The sequence below is a fragment of the Canis lupus genome, chromosome 6, assembly GCF_048164855.1.
Source record: "Canis lupus baileyi chromosome 6, mCanLup2.hap1, whole genome shotgun sequence".
Lineage (NCBI taxonomy): Eukaryota > Metazoa > Chordata > Mammalia > Carnivora > Canidae > Canis > Canis lupus.
This window is the reverse complement of record NC_132843.1, coordinates 71,116,108-71,137,712: the sequence shown is the minus strand read 5'-3', so window position 1 is coordinate 71,137,712 and position 21,605 is coordinate 71,116,108. Positions and strand designations below refer to the sequence as shown.

The window sequence follows — 21,605 nt, the reverse complement described above, 5'->3', positions numbered from 1 at the left end:
AAAGTGAAAGGGAATTGAAAAGGAAATTTGGGGCCTGGGTGGCTCAGTCGTTGAGCATCTGCCTTTGGCTCGGGTCATGATCCGGGGAACCTGGGATTGAGTCCCGCATCGGGATCCCCCCCCAGGGATCCTGCTTCTCTCCCTCTGCCTGTGTCTCTGCCTGCCTCTCTCTCTCTCTCTCTCTCTCTCTGTCTCTCATGAATAAATAAATAAAACCTTAAAAAATAAATAAATAAAAGGAAATTTAACAACCTGCTGGTGGCCTATATCATATGCTTTTCTTTACCATTGGTCACTACCACTCTTGTTTTAAGGACTACTCTTCTCCAAATAAGAGATTATCTGAAAATAATTTTGGTGCTTTTGAGTCATTTACTGAATTAGATATTATGGCAAATATTAAGCAATCTTTAATTCAAATTGCCTCTCCCATCTCAATGTTATTTGGGTAGAATCATCTTCCCTCTTTTCAGATTCTTTGTATTTAACTTGTAGCTTTCAGTTAATCTGTATTGTATTGTTATAGCTTTATAATCCGCTTTAAAATTTTTCTGTTACTCTTTATGTATTTTATTCTTTCTTATTTAGCTCCCAATATGGAGCATATACTAGCAGTTGCCAATGAAGAAGGCTTCGTTAGACTGTATAATACAGAATCACAAGCCTATAGAAAGAAGTGTGTCAAAGGTAAGTCTAGGCCTAAAATTTTTGTTTTTTAACAGGATTTTAAATTCATAAAGTCTTAAGTAAATTGTTACTTGAATGTATTTCCAATTATATTCACTTCGATTTTTTTTTTTTTTTTCACTTCTGATTAAGTCTGTCTAGGGACCAGGCTAAAAGAAAATGGCAGGTGACCTCTCTGTCAATAATATTAACTATAGCAATACCTTTACTGAAAGTTGAAAAAAAAACACCACATTTTAGGATTAAAAACAGTTCTTTTAAAAAGTTTAACCTTTTGGGGTACCTGGGTGGCTCAGTTAGGTAAGTGTCTGCCTTTGGCTCTGGTCATGATCTCAGGGTCCTGGGATCAAGCCCCATATCCCCACATTGGGCTCCCTGCTCAGTGGGGAGTCTGCTTCTGCCTCTCCCTCTGCTCGTCTCCCCACTCATTCACGCATGTGCATTCTCAAATAAAATATTCTTAAATGGAAATCTTTTGCGCTTATTGTGGTTGGAGGAAACATTATTTTAAAATACTCATATTGACCAAACATCTCCCATAGATAAGGCAAAGTTCTACTGACCTTAAGAAGCTAATAATTTGGAGCTAGTAAAGTCAAGTGTGGAAATAAATAAAATGGACTGTAAATAATGTAGATATATAAAGAAAATACCACAGATATCAAAAGGAAAGCTTTTGGCAAAGATGTGGCAAGGAAAGTTTTTTATGAAGAGTGGAACATTTGAGTTGGATTGTGGTATTTAAACCAATGGAGGTGGAATAGGACATGCCAGGCGGAGGGGAAAACACTAGCAAAGACCTAGAGATAAGAAACCATAGCCTATAATTAGGGAATAGAGAATAATCCAGTTTGGTTGGAATAAGATATATGGAGATAGAGATAAAGCTTGCAACAGAGATAAAGGCCAAAGCATGCAGAACCTTAAATGTCAAACTACTTTAGATTCCATTCAGAGAGCATGATGAAAATTTTTGAGCTGGAGAATGTTTCAGAAAGATTCCATTTTAGAGAATATATTGCTATCGAATTTGATATTGAATGGTAGTTCTCTGTAGTAGTAAAGTAAATATGTAAGTTTTCTGAGTACATAAGTTCTCTTTGTCCCATGGATTATAAGGTGCTAATGCCTTATTTTTTCACTCCAGCTTTCAAGAAATTCAAACTGCTATTGATATGGCTACCCCTGAACATAGTTTAGACATTTCACATTCACCATTTTCTTTGTCTAGAATGGATGGCTCACTGGAATGCTGTCTTTGACCTGGCCTGGGTTCCTGGTGAACTTAAACTTGTAAGTGACTTTCATTTTATTGAAATCTGGGTAAACACTGGTAGAGCATTGCTTTATTAAATTGTAATACCTTATTTCTTGAAAGGTTACAGCAGCAGGTGACCAAACAGCCAAATTTTGGGATGTAAAAGCTGGTGAGCTGATTGGAACATGCAAAGGTCATCAGTGCAGCCTTAAGTCAGTTGCCTTTTCTAAGTTTGAGAAAGGTAAGTCTTTGTCCTCTTTCATGTCCTTAACCTCCTTTATGGTGAGTTAATAAGAAGCTGTGATTGCTTCCGTCCTTTCTCCTGTCAGAGTTGCTACTTTACCTACATTAAGATTGGAGTCTCATGACTGAAATCCTCCATGAAATTAAGTTGACTTTTAGTCCCATTCTTATGGACATTGTTTCTAGCCTGTCCCTGTAAGTTAGAAATCTTCAGATAATTTTTTTCTATAATCTTGTAGGTAAGGTAAACATTTATAAACAGCCACAGTACTCTGTTCAGCTTTGAGTGTCCTTTAAAGTCAAAACCCTGTACTAGACACTGATTAACTCTATTTGTTAATTAGTTACTTTAACTCTGCTTGTAACATTTTATTTAAGTGGGGTGTGAGGCTGGAATAGAAACCTAATAAAATCGACATGATTCTCTACCTAAAAACTTACCATTTAATTGCTCTGTTTTTTAAGATTTTATTTATTCATTCATCAGAGACACAGAGGGAGAGAGGCAGAGAGACATAGAGGGAGAAGCAGGCTCCCTGTGGGGATCCCGATGTGGGACTCGATCTGGGACTCCAGGATCATGCCCTGAGCCAAAAGGCATCTCCCATTTAACTTAAATGGTCCAATTCCCTAGTATGTTTTCAATATTATTTACTCATCATTGGTCTTTTTATATTTATTTTGCTATTATGATGGAGGAGGAAGACTTAATGATATAGTACAGAACAGCACTACAGCAGCTAAGGAAAAACTTAGGAGTGTCTGAATTAGCTCTTTATTTCTGTTCATTTCTTTTCTCCTTCCTCTATTAGTTTCTCACTGAAGGATTTTTTTTTTAAACAAATAGACCAAACATTCATCTCAAGTGGCTGAATTAATCTGACTTTAATAATAAAGGCAGACATTACACTCTTCTTTATCATTAAGGAATATCCTATTTTTATATTTTAGAAACATTTTCATTTATTCATGTGAATACTTACAGGAGTATTAAACTGAGTTGTTGAGCTCATTTGGACTTTAAAAAGATTAATTTTAATTGGTGGCTTTTGAGAGTGGAACCTTGAAAAAGAATATATGGAGTGAGTTTTCATTAACACATCTGCCGTATAAAGTTAGGTATGCTTGCGTTCTAGTTTACTACTGTGCCAGTTTACTCTGAATCTATAAAAATAATTTAAGATCATAACAACTAACTTTACTAAAGGTAAATTTATTTAAAGGATAACAGAAAAGAGAAACTATCTTTTGGTCCATTTGCTTAATTTTTAAAATTCTATACAGTAAGTCTATGCCAATTTGGTCTAATAGAAAAAGCATTGAATTAGAAATTGGGGCTGGTGGGACATCTGGGTGGCTCAGTGGTTGAACGTCTGCCTTTGGTTCAGGGCATGATCCCAGGGTCCGCAATCAGGCTCCCTGAGGGATGCCTGCTTCTCCCTCTGCCATTCTCTGCCTCTGTGTGTGTGTGTGTCTTTCATAAATAAATAATAAAATCTTTAAAAAAAAAAAAAGAAATTGAGGCTGGTAGCTTCTATCATGGCTCCCAGTAGTCTGTAGGTACTCTAGCATGAATTACCTGGTTGAACACTGTCCCCATGGCCACATAGTTTGGTTGGTAAACACAGATTAGATTTTAGATCCATCAGCCAGATGCCTTTGTACAGAACACACTTTTATAGTCATACATAGAACCTTTGTGTTTTATTCTGGTTTCTGCCTCTAAACTCTTGGACAAAGTAATTTTTATCTCCCCACACTTTCATTTATTAATGTTTTTGTTTTAACAGGCAATTAACTCAGTAAGAGTCAAATTGCAGTCAGACCTACAGGAGGGTCAGATCTCAATTCAGTTCCTTAATTTAAGCCTTAGTTACAAGCCTCTTTTGGTTTTCCCTTGCATGTATGGTTCAGGGGTCAACCAGAGACTTGTGCTAAGCTTAAACACAGAGTTAGAAAAAACAAAACAAAACACAGAGTTAGAGGTAGCCTTTCTCTGACTCTCTCCAGGGCTCCCCTCTCACTCTGGCTCTGGCATCTCTTGTTGCCTCAGTCTGGTTTACCTCATTCCTTTGGCTTGAAAGATGGCCCATTCTGTATTGGCATCTTAGCTGCTTGGTGTACTGATGGCTGCAACTGTGGCTGCCTTCAAGGTAAAACTACAAAAAACCAGTAACTTAGTCCAGGCCGAGCATTTGCTTCAGTTGTTGACTTCCTTTCAAAAATTGCATGTTTTAAAAAAAAACAAAACAAAACAAAACAAAAATTGCATGTTTTGGTCAGTTCCTAAAGAGCCATCAGGTAGTTGTTTTTTTAATATTTTATCCAGAGTTTACAGCTAATATAGGTGGATTGGTTTGATAAGTGCTCATTCTTCCACACAGGAAGCACAGGTTTTTTTTGTTTTGTTTTAAAGAATAAAACAGATAAATTGAATTTCCCCTATGTTCCCATCTCCAATCCCATTGCCCTCTTTCCATCCCTAGAGGCAACCTCTTTCATCATTTTGTATGGGTCTGGTCCATATGTTTATACTGAGACAGTACAGCTTGGAGGTCTGGAGAGTGAGCTCTGGATTTATTCTCTTAGGAATACCTTTGTAGGTTATTTATCCTCTGTATGCCTTAGTATTTTTATCTCTAAAATGGGGATAATAAGACTCACCTAATAGGATTGATAAAAATGATGGAGGTAATGTATATAAAGCACATGGGATAGTGTGTAGCACTTAGTAAACTCTCAGTATATTTTGGTTGTTTTTCATTATTCTTTCCATAGGTGTACATTAGTAATTTTATGTGGTTTTAAGAATATTTACACATAGGAATTATCTGTAAGGTTTTTGTTCAATATAAGCATTTTGAGTTCTTTATAATCCTTTCCTTTCACAGCCTTGTTTTCTCTTATTTGTTGTTGAGCCATATAGTTTTTCGTTATTAATTGCCTATGACAATTATAGTACCTACCGTATAATAGATACTCTAGGAAACAAAATGAAATGCATGCATTATTGGACTGGTTTTGTTAACTTCTTGACAAACTATTTTCCCATAGCTGTCTTCTGTACAGGTGGAAGAGATGGCAACATTATGGTCTGGGACACCAGGTGCAACAAAAAAGGTAGACTAGTTTCATTTTAATTTTGTTAAGTGTGGGATCACCCCATACTTATTTTGAGTTGGTGATTTCATCTGGTTACCACTAGGGGGCACTTGTTCATAAATTCCCCATTTCGGCTCACTGTTCAGTTTTCAGGATTGTTGTGATTGTTGCAAGTATTATCTTCTGTATTTACCTCATATTGTCTTCTGAACTATGCCACTTACCTAAATTATTGATGGAATTGAAATTATTAATACATGAGCTCAGTCTTCTAATTTAAAAGTTATTGGACTTTAAAGAATTGGATTAAACATAATTATGTTCACATTTCCCCCATGATGCCATTAAGCAGAATCCAGTGATCATCTCACTACTTCCTTCCTTTTTTAAAAAATAGCTTATTTTTAATAAACTATTTTTCAGAGCAGTTTTAGATGCATGGGAAAATTGAGCAGAAACTATAGATAGTTCTCTGAATACTGATATACTTCCGATCCTCACAGCCTTTTCCCACTATCAGCATCCCATGGCAGAGCTGGACATTTGTTAAAATTGATAGACCTGCACTGATACATCATTAGCACCGAGTATCTCTCTGTACTTTACATTAGGGCTAACTCTTGGTATTGCACATTCTATTGGTTTTGACAAATAATGTAATGACATATATCTACCGTTATAGTATCATACAGAATAATTTCACAACACTGAAAATTCCCTGTGCTCTGTGGTTCATCCTGCCCTCTCCCCAGCCCCTGGCAACCACTAAATTTAATTTAATTTTATTTTATTTTTATTGTTCCCAGTTTTACCTTTGTCAGAATGTCATATAGTTGAAATCATACAGTATGTAGTCTTTTGAGATTGGTTTCTCTCACTTAATATATATTTAAGGTTCCTCCATGTCTTTCCATGGCTTGATAGCTCATTTCTTTTTACCATTGAATAGCGTGCCATTATCTGGATTTACCACAGTTTATTCATACATTCATCTACTGAAGGACCTGTCAATTACCTAAGTTTTGGAATAAAGCTGCTATAATTATCCATATGCTTATTTCTCTTCTATACGTCGTAATGTCACCAAAAGAAATGTAATGCAAGAGCTCTGCTAGCTTCTAATTTCACTATTTAAGAATATAATTAATTTTGAGATCTTACGTGTAAATGTTACAATCAGCATGAGAATAAAGTTGTGAAACCTAAATCAGTTTGCTTGGAATATCTTTCAGATGGATTTTATAGGCAAGTGAATCAAATCAGTGGAGCTCACAATACCTTAGACAAGCAAACCCCATCAAAACCTAAGAAGAAACAGAATTCAAAAGGACTTGCTCCATCTGTGGTAAGGTTTTATAGCTGTGTAATGTGTACAGATCTTAATAGTAGGATAGAATCGTATTTTAAGGAACTTCTTGGGCATAAAGTAGGAGCTTTAGATTAAATAAATGAGAATCATCATTTCCTCTTGGTATCTGTGGTTTATTACTTACTACTCAGTACCTACGATAGTAGTTCTCAAACTCTAGTGTGCAACACCATCACCTAGAAGCATATTAAAAATTCATCTTCCTGAGCCTCATCCCTAGAAAGCTCCATGCACATGCTATCTATAGTATAATGTAATTCATTAGTAAAGGGGGGATAGTTTGAAGAAGCATATTAAGTATCATGTTATAGTTTTCTATAGGGGGAGGTGATCCCCATTTTTCAGACACAAACCATAAGAACTATATGTTTTTAATACTTTTTAAAACATTTGGCAAAATGTTAAGTATATTGATCCCCTTTTTCAGACACATTCTCAGACACAAACTATAAGAAATATATGAGTTTTTAATATTTTTTTAAACATTTGGCAAAATATATTGAAATATTTAGGTAGAATATAGTATCTCTAGCATCTTATAGTCAAAGTTTAAACATTGCCTGTAATACATCTTTTTTCTTTAAAAAAAAAAATCACCAGGACTCTTATTTTAGTGTGTTTATTTTTCTAATATTCCTAGTTTGTAGGACCCAAATTAATATGTTGGAGAAATGTGTTTACTAAAACATTAGGACTTAAAATTGCATACCAAGAATAGGACACAGGCATGAGTAGAAATTGACAGGGTTAAAAAAAAAAAAAAAAAGAAAAATTGACAGGGTTAATGTGGTTTTTATAAACCAGATGGAATTAAAATGAGTATCATTTCAGACAATCTAATTCTGAGCCAAGAAAACTTGTTAACAGCAATTAGGGGTGAAATTCCATTGAACTCCTTTAAATTTTTCAGAGCATGTAATCACCTTTTTTTTTTTCTTGGTAGTTTTATGGTTTTATTAACACAAACATGACACCACATAAGCTGTCTATTCATTTTCTTTGCTACACAGCCTGGCATTGGGATTGGTGTCTCTGATGGCCAGCTGGGCTGCTCTTTGCACAATGGCTTTGCAGTTCTTGGAGGATACATTGTGAGCAATCTCTGCACAATAAGATTTGTTGCACATCAGCAGCACTTCTAGCTGCTCCTTGACATTGTGGATTAGGAACTTCCTGAAGCCACTGGGCAGCATGTGCTTTGTTTTCTTATTGCTCCCATAACCAATGTTGGGCATCAAGATCTGGCCCTTGAATCTTCTGCGTACCCCATTGTCAATGCCTCTGGGTTTCCACCAGTTGCGCTTAATTTTGACATATCGACATATTGGGTCTGACTGGTGCTGGATGAACTTCTTGGTCCTCTTTTTAACGATCTTGGGCTTCACTAGAGGTCTGAGGGCAGCCATGATGCCCAGCAATTGATGGCTGCCACCTCCGCAGGCGGTGCCGAGGAAGAGAGCTGTAATCAGCTTTCATACATAATTCTTTAGATCCTCCTATATGACAGTTTAAGTAGATGGTGACATTTTATAGATAAAATAGGCACAAGAAAGTTCAATGAGTTTCCTGCAGATACATAGCTTATTAGTAGAACCGATTTTTAAGTAGAACCTGTAGATTTAGACAAATCTTTTATTTACCTGTTTTTTCCTTGAGTACAAGTCAAAAGTCAACACTACTCTAGTTAATGGTGTTTAGGTCATTTTCATGCTAAAATTATTTCTTGGTCAGTATAAATATCTGATTCAGGATTATTGGAGAGGGAAGATTTAGTCTAACTCAGAATTTGAGTTGGGGAAGCCATCATTTTAGCATATTGGTGTCTTGATTGTGAAGATTATGATACCTAAAATAGGACTTTCTTCTGTCTTTTTCTGCCTTGTCCTGTTAGGATTTCCAGCAGAGTGTTACTGTGGTCCTCTTTCAAGATGAGAATACATTAATCTCAGCAGGAGCTGTGGATGGGTAAGAGCCTTTATTTCTTGGTTCTTTTGATGAGATCTCTTTCATAAACTGTGATAGGGAAGTCACCTAGTCCCATTTTAATCGAATGTGTATGCTATTTTAACTTTCAACATAGTGAATACCCAGCTGAGATGAGGAACTACAGATCACACTGAAAAATATCTAGTTAGGACTCTTGCTCAAATAATTAAATGAGGTGATCCGTGTGTCACACTTCACACATTATATAGCACATAGGAGCAGTGTTGGCTGCTGCTGCTGCTGTAGAGAAGCTAGATGGATAGCTGTCTTGTCCATGCAGTATACTTTAGGCAGTGAGTTTCATTTTAAGGAATAAAATTTCTATTTTTTTGGATTTTTTATCTTCTCAGGTTTAGTAATACCCCTAAAAGAAGGAATCTGATTCTCTATCATGGGCATATTGGAGTATAATCTAACTATAATGATAAATCCTAATGACTTTTACATACCTGCTATCTGTGATTGGTCTGAATGTTTGGCTTCCAAATAAGTTTGTGATACTTCTTGTTTGTTTTGTTACCATAAAAATTCTTTGAGTGTTTTTAAGCCCCCTTCTTCGCCCTCTTACTTGTTTGTCATATCTCTCAAGACATCCCTCCCTTTGAAACTAATTTTAAAAGATGATGGCTTAATGAACTAGGATTTCCATTGTGTCTTCTGGACACCAAAACTCCTCTGTGGACCAAATTTTCAGACACAAATGGAGGATTATCTGCTGGTTATTAATTATGCTTATGAATGGCTATGAAAGCTTGTTCTGTTTTCAAGGATACTGTACTTTTATACCAAGCTTGTGTTTTCATGTAGCCTATAAATTAGATGGTGAGGGGTCCCTGGGTGGCTCATTCAGTTAGGTGACTGACTCTTGGCTTTGGCTCAGGTCATGACCTCAGGGTTGTGAGATGGAACCCTGAGTTAGGGCTCCCTGCTCAGCAGGGAATCCGCTGGGAATTCTCTCTTTCCCTCTATACCCCTGATCCTGCTCTTACTCACTTGCTCTTTCTCTAAAAAATAAATCTTTAAATTAAAAAAAAAAAAAAAAAACACTACAAGTTGAGGATTAAGACAATTATACCAATAGATGAACTAAAAAAAATACTTTATTTCTTTATTTCACAGGAAAAGTTGTTTAGACTGGATTACTTAAGGAGTTCTATGTAGAGATAAAACCATAGGAACAGCTTGTTACTTACGATGTTAGAGGTTACATGCAGAGTGTTAAAGGTTTAGGAAGTATTTGTTTTGCTTTGTTTTTTTTTTTTTCTGAAACAATGAAACAATGATCATCAAAACCCAACCTTCATCTTCCTTTTCCGCTCCCTTGAAGTAAACTCAAGGTAACCCATCGCTGGGTCAGACCACATCTGTTTCCGTTCTGCCTGAGTTGTTAGCCTGACGTTGGAAACAACAGTATGAGATAGTTTAATCTGTTTCCCAATGAGATATCCTCATTTTACCTGGTTGATGTGCCAGAAGAGTTAGATTAAAAGTCATCTCATATTCAATGTAGTTGAAACTAGTTGGATTTGGGGGGGTTACAAAATAATTTTCTTTACCTTGGTTTTTAGGGTAATCAAGATATGGGATTTACGTAAGAATTATACTGCTTATCGACAGGAACCCATAGCATCCAAGTCTTTCCTGTACCCAGGTAGCAGTACTCGAAAACTAGGTAAGCCTTTTTTTATACCCTGTAGGACTTTTTTGGAGATGTGAGTTTTTGTTACAATTTTAAAAATAAATACCAAGGTAGTTTTCAGCAACATAGACTTGAGATTAACATATGGCTGTATCTTTTTGAAATTCAAAAGATGAAAACTCAGAAGGATATTTTTGGTTTGTATATATTTGGGGGAAGAAGAATTCTGATGATCTTGTGGAACGATCTTTTTACCTGAACATTGTTACCTCAGTTCTACTTGCTGTCATCAGGACATGCTAACTAGAGTTTTCTTTTTCTAGGATATTCAAGTCTGATTTTGGATTCCACTGGCTCTACTTTATTTGCTAACTGCACAGATGACAATATCTACATGTTCAATATGACTGGATTAAAGACTTCTCCAGGTAAGATCTTAGCCATTTAAAATTAAAATCTCTACCTGGAAAAATAAAAATAAAAAATAAATCTCTTACCCAGAAACTAATACAGAGGTTTTTGTTAATGATAACTTAATGTTGATCTTTTTTCTAAACCAGATTTATTAAAACATAGGAGGACTTTGGGGTCTTTGATTAGTTTCAATGATGTTTTCATAGATGTATTTTCTTTGTGATAATTTCACAAGCAAACAAAATCTTGCTGAATATGGTGACTTAATTTTAACAGTGAGTCTTTTCTGAAATTATGCCCATTTGACTATATTTAGAATTATCTCAATTTTTGTAGGATACAAAAGGCTGTTTTCAGCTTTTATCTTGTTTGGAGGTTGTTTGTTACAATTAAGGAGCTGAATATTTTAAACCCAAAAATAGTTTTTATCTACCTTTTATCAGCCTTCTTAATGTCGGGCAGTGTCTATTTTATCTCTAGTTTTCCCCAACCTCACCTTTTTTTTTTCCCTTCAAGAAAATTAAAATTGAAATCTGGTGTTTAAAGTTGATACATGGCAGTTAAAAAAAAAAAAAAGAAATGAAAGTTTCTCAGACATACTCTAAGAAGGCTATTTTGGTTACATAATTTTGAGAACCTTATCAACTGTTGAGGTAAGCTACATATTAGTACCTGGTTATTACTCAGGTATAACTCTGTTCTATAACCAATCCCTAAAGCTATCTAGCTCCCACTGAAGTAGGATTTACTATTAAATAAGAAATCTTAAAATAGTACAGAACTTAGCTAGGCTTTTTTTTTTTTTTAATTTTAAGATTTTATTTATTTATTCATGAGAGACACACAGAGAGAGGGGCAGAGACACAGGCAGAGGGAGAAGCAGGCTCCATGCAGGGAGCCTGACGTGGGACTCGATCCCGGGAATCCAGGATCATGCCCTGGGCCAAAGGCAGGCACCAAACCGCCGAACCACCCAGGGATCCCCTTACAGAAGGTTCCAAAGTCTGCCCCAAGCCAATATTAGGAGTTTGAGTTCTGTGACAGCTTTGTAGTTGGTATTTCCAATGCCCTGGATTAGATCTGGTGTTGTCTTTAAAAGAGCAAGAATAGGGCAGCCCGGGTGGCTCAGCGGTTTAGTGCTGCCTTCAGCCCAGGGCATGATCTTGGAGACCCGGGATCGAGTCCCACATCAGGTTCCCAGCATGGAGCCTGCTTCTCCCTCTGCCTGTGTCTCTACCTCTCTCTCTCTCTCTCTCTCTCTCTGCCTCTCCTGAATAGATAAAATCTTTAAAAAATAAAAAAGTAAATTTAAAAAAATAAAAGAGCAAGAGTATTTGGAAAAGGGAAGCAGTTTATAACTTTCGCTGTTTTCCTGAATGAAATCAGAACTTGGACAGCGTCTAATTTAGATAGTCCTATAAAATAGACTTTTCAAAATCTTTCTCCAAAAGATAAAAGCATAATCCTAATTGTATTATCGAGTGTACAAGAGCTCTTTCTATGTCATTTTTTGTAGTGTGACCCTAAAGGGGTCCTTGAGTTTAGTCAAATATGCTCAAGGCAACTTACTAATAATTTATTAACTTTTTTCCTGTTCTCCTAAAATTATTTTATTGGCTCTGATAGATAATTAGATAGGTAGGTAGCTATGTTCCTTAGAGATTGAGTGACAGATGTGTAGGACAGGAGGTAATTGCTTACCTCCTGAGCTTAATACTTCATCTCCCATACTTTTAATTCACAGTGTTTTATTATACTAAGTGATGTTCACACGGATGACTCTGAAGCACTTCACTGAAGCATTTTCAGAGCCCAAATTATTATTTTTTTAAAAGATTTTTAAAAAATTTATTTATGCATGAGAGACACAGAGAGATTGAGAGAGAGAGAGGCAGAGACACAGGCAGAGGGAGAAGCAGGCTTCATGCAAGGAGGCTGACATGGGACTCGATCCCAGGTCTCTAGAATCACATCCTGGGCTGAAGGTGGCACTAAACTGCTGAGCCACCTTGGCTGCCCAAGGCCAAATTATCAAAGAAAGATTAAGCTGGGCTAATCAAAGCCAGTACAGGTTTTAGGATTTTTTGAATGCTTTGAAGCATTGGCAGTATATGTGATTAGACCAGCAGAGGGCAATAAATACTCACAGGTCTAGTGGAAGATTTGGTCTGTAGTTTTCCATTCATAGTTAGGGTTAAAAAGATAAACAACTATACCTTTAGAGAGTTGTATTCAGGAGTAAAGGAGTCTGTTTATTTTGTGGGGATTTATCTATCATAGTAGATAAAAAGAAAATGTGTATCTGAATTGATTCATATTCTGTTTAACATCCACTGTCGAAGTGTAGGTGCTTTAAAAACCTATATTTGGTATGTAGGTTTTTTCTTAAAAAGCTAAAAATACAAAGCCTTTTTCCAGTTTTGTTCTGGCAAAAGGAATTTTTCTGTTAACACTGAAGGAAAGCCATTAAGCTCCTTCCTTTCTGTTAGAAGATTGGAGTGAATATTGTTTCCTGCTTAAATATATCCTTAAATTTTCCAATAACTGAGGGGTTTTTTTGTATTTTCTATTGTGTTCTGATACCAGAGGCCTCAAATTTTGGTCATCTTAGGTTAGAAGAACCCATCAAGCACATTGCTAGATTGAGTTACTTGCCCTTTTATCACAGATAGTAAGAAGTCTAAGCCTGAAGGCTAAGCCTAACCTAGTTGAAGTATCTTACATACAAACATAGAATTTACCCCACTAGCTACTTCTCAGCCTATTCAAAGTGTTAGATTAAAAAGATTCCCACCCCAATAAATAAAAAGATTCCCACATTCCAAATTAGCTATCCATAAATCTTAACACTTTCCACTGATTATTACCTATTCATGCAATAAGTGTTTGAAGATCTACGGTGTTCAAAGCACTGTGAGGTCTGGTGGGGAAAGAATAAAATGAAATTCACCTTCAAGATTTGAAGTTTATGAGGAAGAGGGACCAATGTATTATACAAAGGAGAAAACCCTACCCTAGAGTGAGGAAGGAGGCTCAGATAAAGGCATTTTACTAAAAGAGTGGACACTAGTTGCATTCTTCTCCTTAAGAATGTTCTCCATTACTTTCTCTTCTATAGCTAGCTCCATATCAAGTATTTGGCCTTAGATCATGAGATTGGGTCTAATATAAAACCTCTTTCTGAGACTTCTTTACTTTTCTGCCAGTTCCCTTTAATTTAGTGAATGTAACTTGATAATGTTCCAATATTCAATAGTTACCACACTAATAAATCTTGTTAGAACATGTGTACTGTCTACATTTATTTGAACATGAGTAATAACAAGAACCAAGTAATTGGATTTTTTTTTCCTCTGGCAGTGGCTATCTTCAATGGACATCAAAACTCTACTTTTTATGTTAAATCAAGTCTTAGTCCAGATGACCAGTTTTTAGTCAGTGGCTCAAGTGATGAGGCTGCCTACATCTGGAAGGTAAGTTGCCAGACTTCCTTCACAAATAGGAGGCTAAAGTATTCTTACAAATATTTCTTCTTAGATGAGTAAGTTTAATGTAAACTACTATTAACTTTTCCTGCAGTAGATGTTCAGTAAAAGTTAATTCTTGCTTCTTAACATAGCCAGATCTCACTCTGATTGTCAGAATATATCACACTTTTCACGGCCAGAGCTTTTCAGAAATTGATAATCCATGTACTCCCGCAGTTTCACAGATTACCAGGAAATTGAGAATTCAGAATACTGGAGATAACCTTAACTACTTTATTCTGCTTTCTGGAAAAACATGTTGGATTGCCTTTCTGTTCTGTGTTTTCAAACTCTTCTTTCAAAATACAGTATTTTAATTCCCAGGATCCTATGCCCAAATCAACCACAGAGCCTTGCACAAAACACTAAAAAATATTTGTATGGTAATTATATTCTTTATTTTCTTACAAGTGGCCAATCTTAAGGTGATTAGGATAGATGTAGCCACTTGATCAGTTTTATATATACTTAATAGCATTATTTAAATTTTTTTATTTTGCAAGTTCCCATTCCTGTTCACAAGTCTATCTTCTTTCTTTTTAAATATACGTGATTCCTAAAGTGACTACTATAAGCTAAGAAGCTTAAATTTGTCCATTTGAGGTTCAGTAGAGAAAACTGAAATATTACACAACAAGCAGCACTTGCTGACCACTGAAAAATAGCTCTTTCTATGATTAATTATAGAAATATCTGGGAGTTCAGAGACAGAAGAACATTATAGCATCATTTTCCAGGGCTAAAAATTAATTATCTTCTAGATTGCCGTGTAATATCATAAATGTCCTTGATTTTGGTGAATTGAATGATCAGAGTTCACACATTTTGGATTTTTTTTTTAATTAATTTATTTTAGAGAGAGTGAGCAGTGGGGAGGAACAGAGGGAGAGGGGCAAGCAGACCATGCTGATCTCAGAGCCCAATGCAGGGTCCAATCCCATGACCCTGAGATCATGACTTGAACCAAAATCAAGAGTTGGACGCCTAACCAAGCCACTGAGGCACCTCACATTTTGGATTTTAGAGTCATGATGTCTAAAACTTGATAGATTCATAGGTTCAATGTTATCATATCCCTTCTCAGGAGGAAATTATATCATTCTTAGTGCTGCCAAGCTCTGAGAAGTCACATCTTTAATACTGGCTTAGGATGGAATAGAACCTGTCAAGTATGAAGCATAGTTCTTCAGCTTAATTTCATCTGGTCCAATGGACATACTAAAAATGATTTTTCTGTATACCTAGAAGTGCAAAAATGCAACTCTGCTTTAAGAGTTTTTAGTGATTTATATCCTAGGTGGTCACATGGTGGAGATGTTGTTTTATCCAAGATTCATTTGTTTTAACTGAAAATTTGCTTATAAAATATATACCTGAGACTCCCATCCAAAAGAGTTTGTACCTAGTTTCTTGTCTATGAAATTTTATGAGTTGAGTTTTAAACTTTAACAATATGTGTTACTAACACTAATGCTTTCTTCTTATATTTTAAATTTTGAGTTTCAAGTTTGGTCTTAATACTTCTTATTTTACTTGTTGTTTTCCTTTTCTCCTTCTCTCACTTTCTTATCTTCATTCCTTTTTTTTACTGCAGCTCCCAACTTAGCAGGAGGATTTTGTTACTACCAAAGTTTGTATCTTTTTAAGTTTTTAAATTCTTTTTTTTAAAAAATTATATACGTTAAAAACATAATAAAAGATTGTGGAAGAAATACTTTTGCACTGATCGTTTTTAAAAATCATTTAAAATCAGTTTTTAAATTATATACACATAATTATGCATATAATTGTATATTATACTTATATGTGTTTGCATGTGTATATAGACAGTTTTATTGTCAGTTCTTAAAATTCCTCTCTTGCTATCTCTAGTACAAAGCCTTTTCTTTTGTTTTGTTTCAGGGAATGAGGGTTGAACATTGGTTTCTCTCTCTAAAGATGTTCAGTAAAGAGACTTGGTGGTTGTTACTAACCCATTTTCAGACATCCAGTCAGTGGCTATCACATACATGAGTGACCCAAATTCCTAGGCTGGGTCACATGTCAGTGCTGAATGATGTGGTTCAGACATGATGTTCTCCTGCCTGTCCACACATAACTCAGTGTGCAGGCTCTGATATTTGAGATCCTGGCAAGCTTACTGCTCCTAAAATTGAATTTGCCTAGTGAGGTGGCTCAATTTCTCTTTTCCATGATTTAAAAAAAGGGGTGGGGGTGTAGTTTAAAAATCATTCCATGCAAGCTGAGTATCACACTGTTAGGTTATCTTGTAGCTCAGCTATGTTTCCAAAAGGTCAGAATTGTCTCAAGTGCCAAGATTTTTCCTATGTTAAAAAGCCCACAGGCCCAAGAAAACAGAGTGAAAGAAAGGAATTTCAGATCTTAAGACCTCAGAGAATGGTCTTTTAATTTTTACCAGTGCTCAGCAAAGGGGAGATGTAATATAGACTGATACTAAGGCCCAACACCTAAAAATACAAACAGTTAATAATAGTTTTTTCTTTCTAATTTCTTACCCTTTGTCCCATCTCACCACCTCCCTCCCTTCCCTTGTTCATTTCTGTTGTAGCCACTGAATAGTATTGAAGTGGTTATAAATAAACTCATTTGGCACAGTCATTCTACCGCTGACTGGCGAAACATTGAGCCTGACACTTTAGGAAGTGTAAATGATCTCACGGCAGAAATAAAGATGAGATTTGGTTTCTGACAGGGCAGAGTAAGGAGATTTTTTGAGGAAAGGTGCTGATCTTTTTTGCATGTTTAAGGATACAAGGTGTTTTATTAGATGCGTAATTTAGAGCCAGTTATTTCTAGCGATAACCTTCATAGTTCTAGGAGTTTTAACTTGGGGATTCTTCATGTCTTGAATTAAACTCTGTATAACGACCAGAATTTATAAGAGGGGACAGTTTTCTGTGTTTTGACCATCTCCAGAATGCATAGGTATAAATGTCTCTTGGACTTAATAATTTTCTCTAACTACTTAAAAGTAGAGGGAGGTTTATAAAAAATGAAATCCTGCAATTATAGGAATGTTTTATCATAATGAAGTGACAATAAATAAAACCTTACTTGAATAAAAATGAAGGATTTTAAAACACACTGAGTTTCGCTGGAGGAAATTCCTCTTTGAATTAGTCAATAAATACACTATACCATCCTAGGATAGTCCTAAACTGTAAAAGCCCTTGTAACTACTATTCAAACAAACTTGCCAGACAGGAGTTGTCATTTCAGTCCACAATATGCCCATCTCTCCACTTTTTTTATTGAGATAGAATTCACATAGTATAAAATTCATCATTTTAGTCACAGTTCAGTGATTTTGAGTACAATCACAATATTGTGCAACCACCACCACTATCTCTCATTCCTAGACATTTTCATTATTCCAAAAAAGAAACACTGTATCCTTAAAGAGTCATTCTTCATTCTCCCCTGCCCTCAGCCCCTGGCAACCACTAACCTATGTTCTGTCTATAGATTTGCCTATTCTGGACATATCTATAAATGGAATCATACAATATGTAATCTTTTATGTCTGGTTTATTTCACTGAACATAATGTTTTCCAGATTTGTTGTGTCATTGCACGTGTCAGTACTTCATTTTTATGGCTGGATATCCATTGTATGGATAAACCACATTTTATTTATCCATTTATTAGTTGGTGGACTTGTAAATTATTCATTCCACTTTTTGGCTACTATGAACATTCATGTACAAGTTTTTGTTTGAACATATATTTTCAATTCTATTGTATGTATACTTAATAGAATTGCTACATCCTGGGGTGCCTAGGTGGCTCAGTTGATTGAGTGTCCAACCCTTGTTTTTGGTTCAGGTCATAATCTCTAGGTCATGGAATTGAGCCCTACAATGGGCTCCCCATTGGACAGGGAGTCTGCATGAAATTCATTCTGTCTCTGTCTCTGCCCCTTCCCCCACTCACATGCATGTGTGCTGTCTCAATCTCTCTCTGAAATGGATGAACAGATCTTTTAAAAAAAATTTTACCTGAGTCATATAGTAATAAATTCTGTATTTAACTTTTTAAGGAACCCCTCCCCCACTTTAATGCTATGTAAAGTTCCTGGCTTAACAAATACTTTCATTGTCATTATTATTCCTTTTTTTTTTTTTAAGATTTTATTTATTTATTCATGAGAAACAGAGAGAGAGAGAGAGAGAAAGGCAGAGACACAGGCAGAGGTAGAAACAGGCTTCCTGCAAGGAGCTCGATGTGGGACTCGATTCTGGATCCCAGGATCACACCCTTCAGCTGAGGGCAGACACTCAACCTGGGAGCCACCCAGGCATCCCTGTCATTATTATTCCTACCTTATTATCAGTTTGTCAAAAAGTTTATCCAAGGGGTCTTTTGTTTTTGTCTCCTAGATCCTATGGATAAATGCAAAAATGTGCATGTATTCTATTGGCAGATGTTTGGTTTTTCTTAAATTAATTTTAATTCTTTGTGTACATGGTTAGGTTCCCTTAGATTTTGTAATGCCTAGAAAATTGAAGAAGAGGCAGTATCATGAAATGACAAGCTAGAGGCCACAAGCAGAGTAAACCAATGGAATAGAATAATGTATTCCTACCAGGGAGGATCAGTCAAGAGGACATTAGGATTTTCACTCCCTTTTAATTTGCTGCTACCAGTCCTACTTGGGCCTTGGGTGAAGAGAAACTTAATGGGTTGGGGCCATCCCAAATGGAGGAGGGAGGAGAATTTCTGTGACTCCTGAAATAGAGACTATCTTGAAAGTCTTTTCCTAAAATATGCTACCTTGTGAGAGAATGAGTTCTTGTTCTCTGTGCCATTGTAGGAGGCAGAAAGTGAGATCCTTTTAGATAATACTCAGGAAAAAGCTTTTTCTGTTAAACTCTAATTAACCCAGCAAGGCAAATTAGACTCTACTCTTTCTCTTCTTTTGCTCTTTGAGTCATTACATGTGCCACTTAACCCAAGAGAGTAGTAATAATTGAGTTGGATGACCTTATGAATCAGCGTGTTGACTCCCTTCACTACAATTGAAGGAATCTATTTTCTTAGTCATTCTTAGAAATATTCTTTCCAGAGTTGCCTCCACTTTCTTCATACAGATGAGCAATGATTCAGAGCCTCAGGAAAACGAAAAGAGAATAATTCCTCTTTTTCAAACATGTGCTAATAATAGTTATGTGAGTTTATATCCCATATTGTGCTGATTAATTCCCATGGCCTCTGAAAGGGATTGACAACTCTTATGAATGAGTCAACTGTCAAATGGATATCACTAGTGGCATCCAGTGAGGGGCGATATCTGATCTGTCACGTGTGTAGTACTGCACAATATGACCCTTCTTGATTCATTAACATGTAGCGGTACTTAACTGAAAACTCACAATTTCTTTAAGCAAATTAGCCAAAATGCAATTTTAGAGGATTTTTTTTTTCCAAAAAAGATACCAAAGTGCCATGTAAAAGTATATAATTTATATTGCTTCAGAACGAAGGGATATAACTTTAGGGACTTTGGTAAAAATTAGTGAGTCTTTCGCGTGAAAGACTGTCCTCTTGTTGAAGGAGAACTAGTAGTATGTCTGAGATGCCTCAGGGTTTAGTTAATGTAATGTTCCTGGAAGTAGCTGATTAGAGAAGATCTGAAAATATCTAGGGTATGTAAAAAAAAAAAAAAAAAAAAAAAAAAAGACTCCAGTCGAAGTTCACACTACCTAGCCAGCTGAACCCTACCTATCCTTATAGAAACTTTATTAGTGAAGAGGTGAAGAACAATGTCATTCTTGAATTTTTGACAAAATACATATAGCTAAGTAGTCTTGAATTGAAATAAGACCTGTCCTGGTATGTAAATTCCTATTATTTGTTTATTTTTGCTAATTTCATTCTGTTAGATCAGTGACAGAAATGCTTTTATTACCCATTGGGACTCTTTCTGAGCTATAACTAGGCATATTTAGAGATTATATTGGTAACAATCTTGAGGCTCTGTAAGACACAAATATGGAGAGATTCAAAGGCTTTATGTGGGAGACCTAATATTGCTCTGCTGACTTGTTTTTTCCTTTTTTGATGATATGCTAGGTCTCCACACCCTGGCATCCTCCTACTGTGCTCCAGGGTCACTCTCAAGAGGTCACGTCTGTGTGCTGGTGTCCATCAGACTTCACAAAGGTTTGTAAATAAATCTCTATAGTTGGTTTAAAAAGTAGATCACAGATTTGTAAATTTTCTCAAGGTTAGTCTGAGAGTTATGCAGACTTTTATGTTTAAATAGAGATGGAAAAATCTAGAGGCCATCCAGTATCTATCTCACCATTAGTCATATATATTCTACTTTACCAATAGAGAAACTTAACTAAGGAATAAGAATGAATTTCTTGATTTCCTACAGTAATTCCTTTCCTAAACATAGAATTAAGTTTTTAATGTAATTAAATTTCATCAGAAAATCTAAGGTAAAAAAAAAAAATCTAAGATGGAAAAACTAGTTTTTTTAACTCTCTTCATATTACCAATGTGATATGTTAATGGTAACATCTTGACTGTTCTTCACAGTCCAGTTTAGTTTTCACCTGCCTAAACTGTACTTACTGTGAAGTCATAGTGTGTCAGGTTATCTATGCTACACTGTATAAGTAGCTCCAAAATGTTTTAGACATTTCTCACTTTAAAAAAATTTTTTAGCAATAATACTTCAAGACAAACAAAATACCTGAAATGTAGAAAGGGCAGAAACATAAACTTTGTGTACATGTAGAAATTTCATACAATAGTGGCCTAACTTCCACTCACTTTCCCAGCTTCTACTGCCTCTGGTCTTTGGGTTATTTTGGGTTTACAAGAAATATCACTTCTGTGGAAATATCCCCTTTCATTTATGACGTTTTGAGGTTTTGGTCCCATCTGTTTTTTATCTTCTAGAAACTTCTTAAGGTCTGGTCTACTCATGGCATCCCTGCTAGCTTTCCAGTATTGCTCTGATTTCTTTTTATTTCTGTATCTGTATAACCATTTCTGTGGTCAGCCTCATGATTGACCTTTTTTTTTTTTAACTCATTGCTTTGATTACCAATAATTACATCCCAATGACTTTCTGAGATTCCATGTAACTTCCAGTGAAATATCTGCTTTTCGCATGGAGTTTTGTACCTATTTAGTTATTTATGTTCTCTTTTTTTCAACTATCCTAGATTGCCTTTATCAATATGCACAGAAAAGACTCACCTATACTAATATAATGACTACTCATTTAAAAGGTTTTTTAAAATAATTTTATTCCTATCCTAGGGTTAGGAAGATAAAATATGGTTTTAAAATCTAGCCTTTGAAATTGGAAAAATTTGGATTTCAGTTCTAGCTCTGCCACTT

At 35.7% G+C, this 21,605-nt stretch overlaps 2 protein-coding genes across 6 annotated transcripts in view; one reads left to right on the top strand and one right to left on the bottom strand.

The window, feature by feature from the left end:
* DTL (denticleless E3 ubiquitin protein ligase homolog) overlaps positions 1-21,605 on the top strand; it is a 48,504-nt gene that overhangs the window by 6,012 nt on the left and 20,887 nt on the right. For all 5 annotated transcript variants that reach the window (XR_012033190.1, XM_072831144.1, XM_072831147.1 and 2 more), the window contains exons 3-12: positions 589-687; positions 1,919-1,980; positions 2,066-2,186; positions 5,243-5,308; positions 6,523-6,635; positions 8,551-8,624; positions 10,214-10,317; positions 10,608-10,712; positions 14,059-14,171; positions 20,319-20,408. Coding sequence is in view for 4 of the 5 variants with exons in the window: in XM_072831144.1 (XP_072687245.1) it covers positions 589-687; positions 1,919-1,980; positions 2,066-2,186; positions 5,243-5,308; positions 6,523-6,635; positions 8,551-8,624; positions 10,214-10,317; positions 10,608-10,712; positions 14,059-14,171; positions 20,319-20,408 (947 nt within the window). In the remaining variant the exon portion in view is untranslated. The remainder of the gene's footprint in view (positions 1-588; positions 688-1,918; positions 1,981-2,065; positions 2,187-5,242; positions 5,309-6,522; positions 6,636-8,550; positions 8,625-10,213; positions 10,318-10,607; positions 10,713-14,058; positions 14,172-20,318; positions 20,409-21,605) is intronic.
* On the bottom strand, positions 7,640-8,110 carry LOC140634772 (large ribosomal subunit protein eL32-like). Its single transcript, XM_072828491.1, has one exon. The coding sequence runs from the start codon at positions 8,063-8,065 to the stop codon at positions 7,646-7,648; it is 420 nt and encodes a 139-aa protein (XP_072684592.1). The 5' UTR covers positions 8,066-8,110; the 3' UTR covers positions 7,640-7,645.

Excerpts from the sequence above, each read along its gene's own strand:
- LOC140634772 (XM_072828491.1), bottom strand. The coding sequence starts at position 8,065 with ATGGCTGCCCTCAGACCTCTAGTGAAGCCCAAGATCGTTAAAAAGAGG.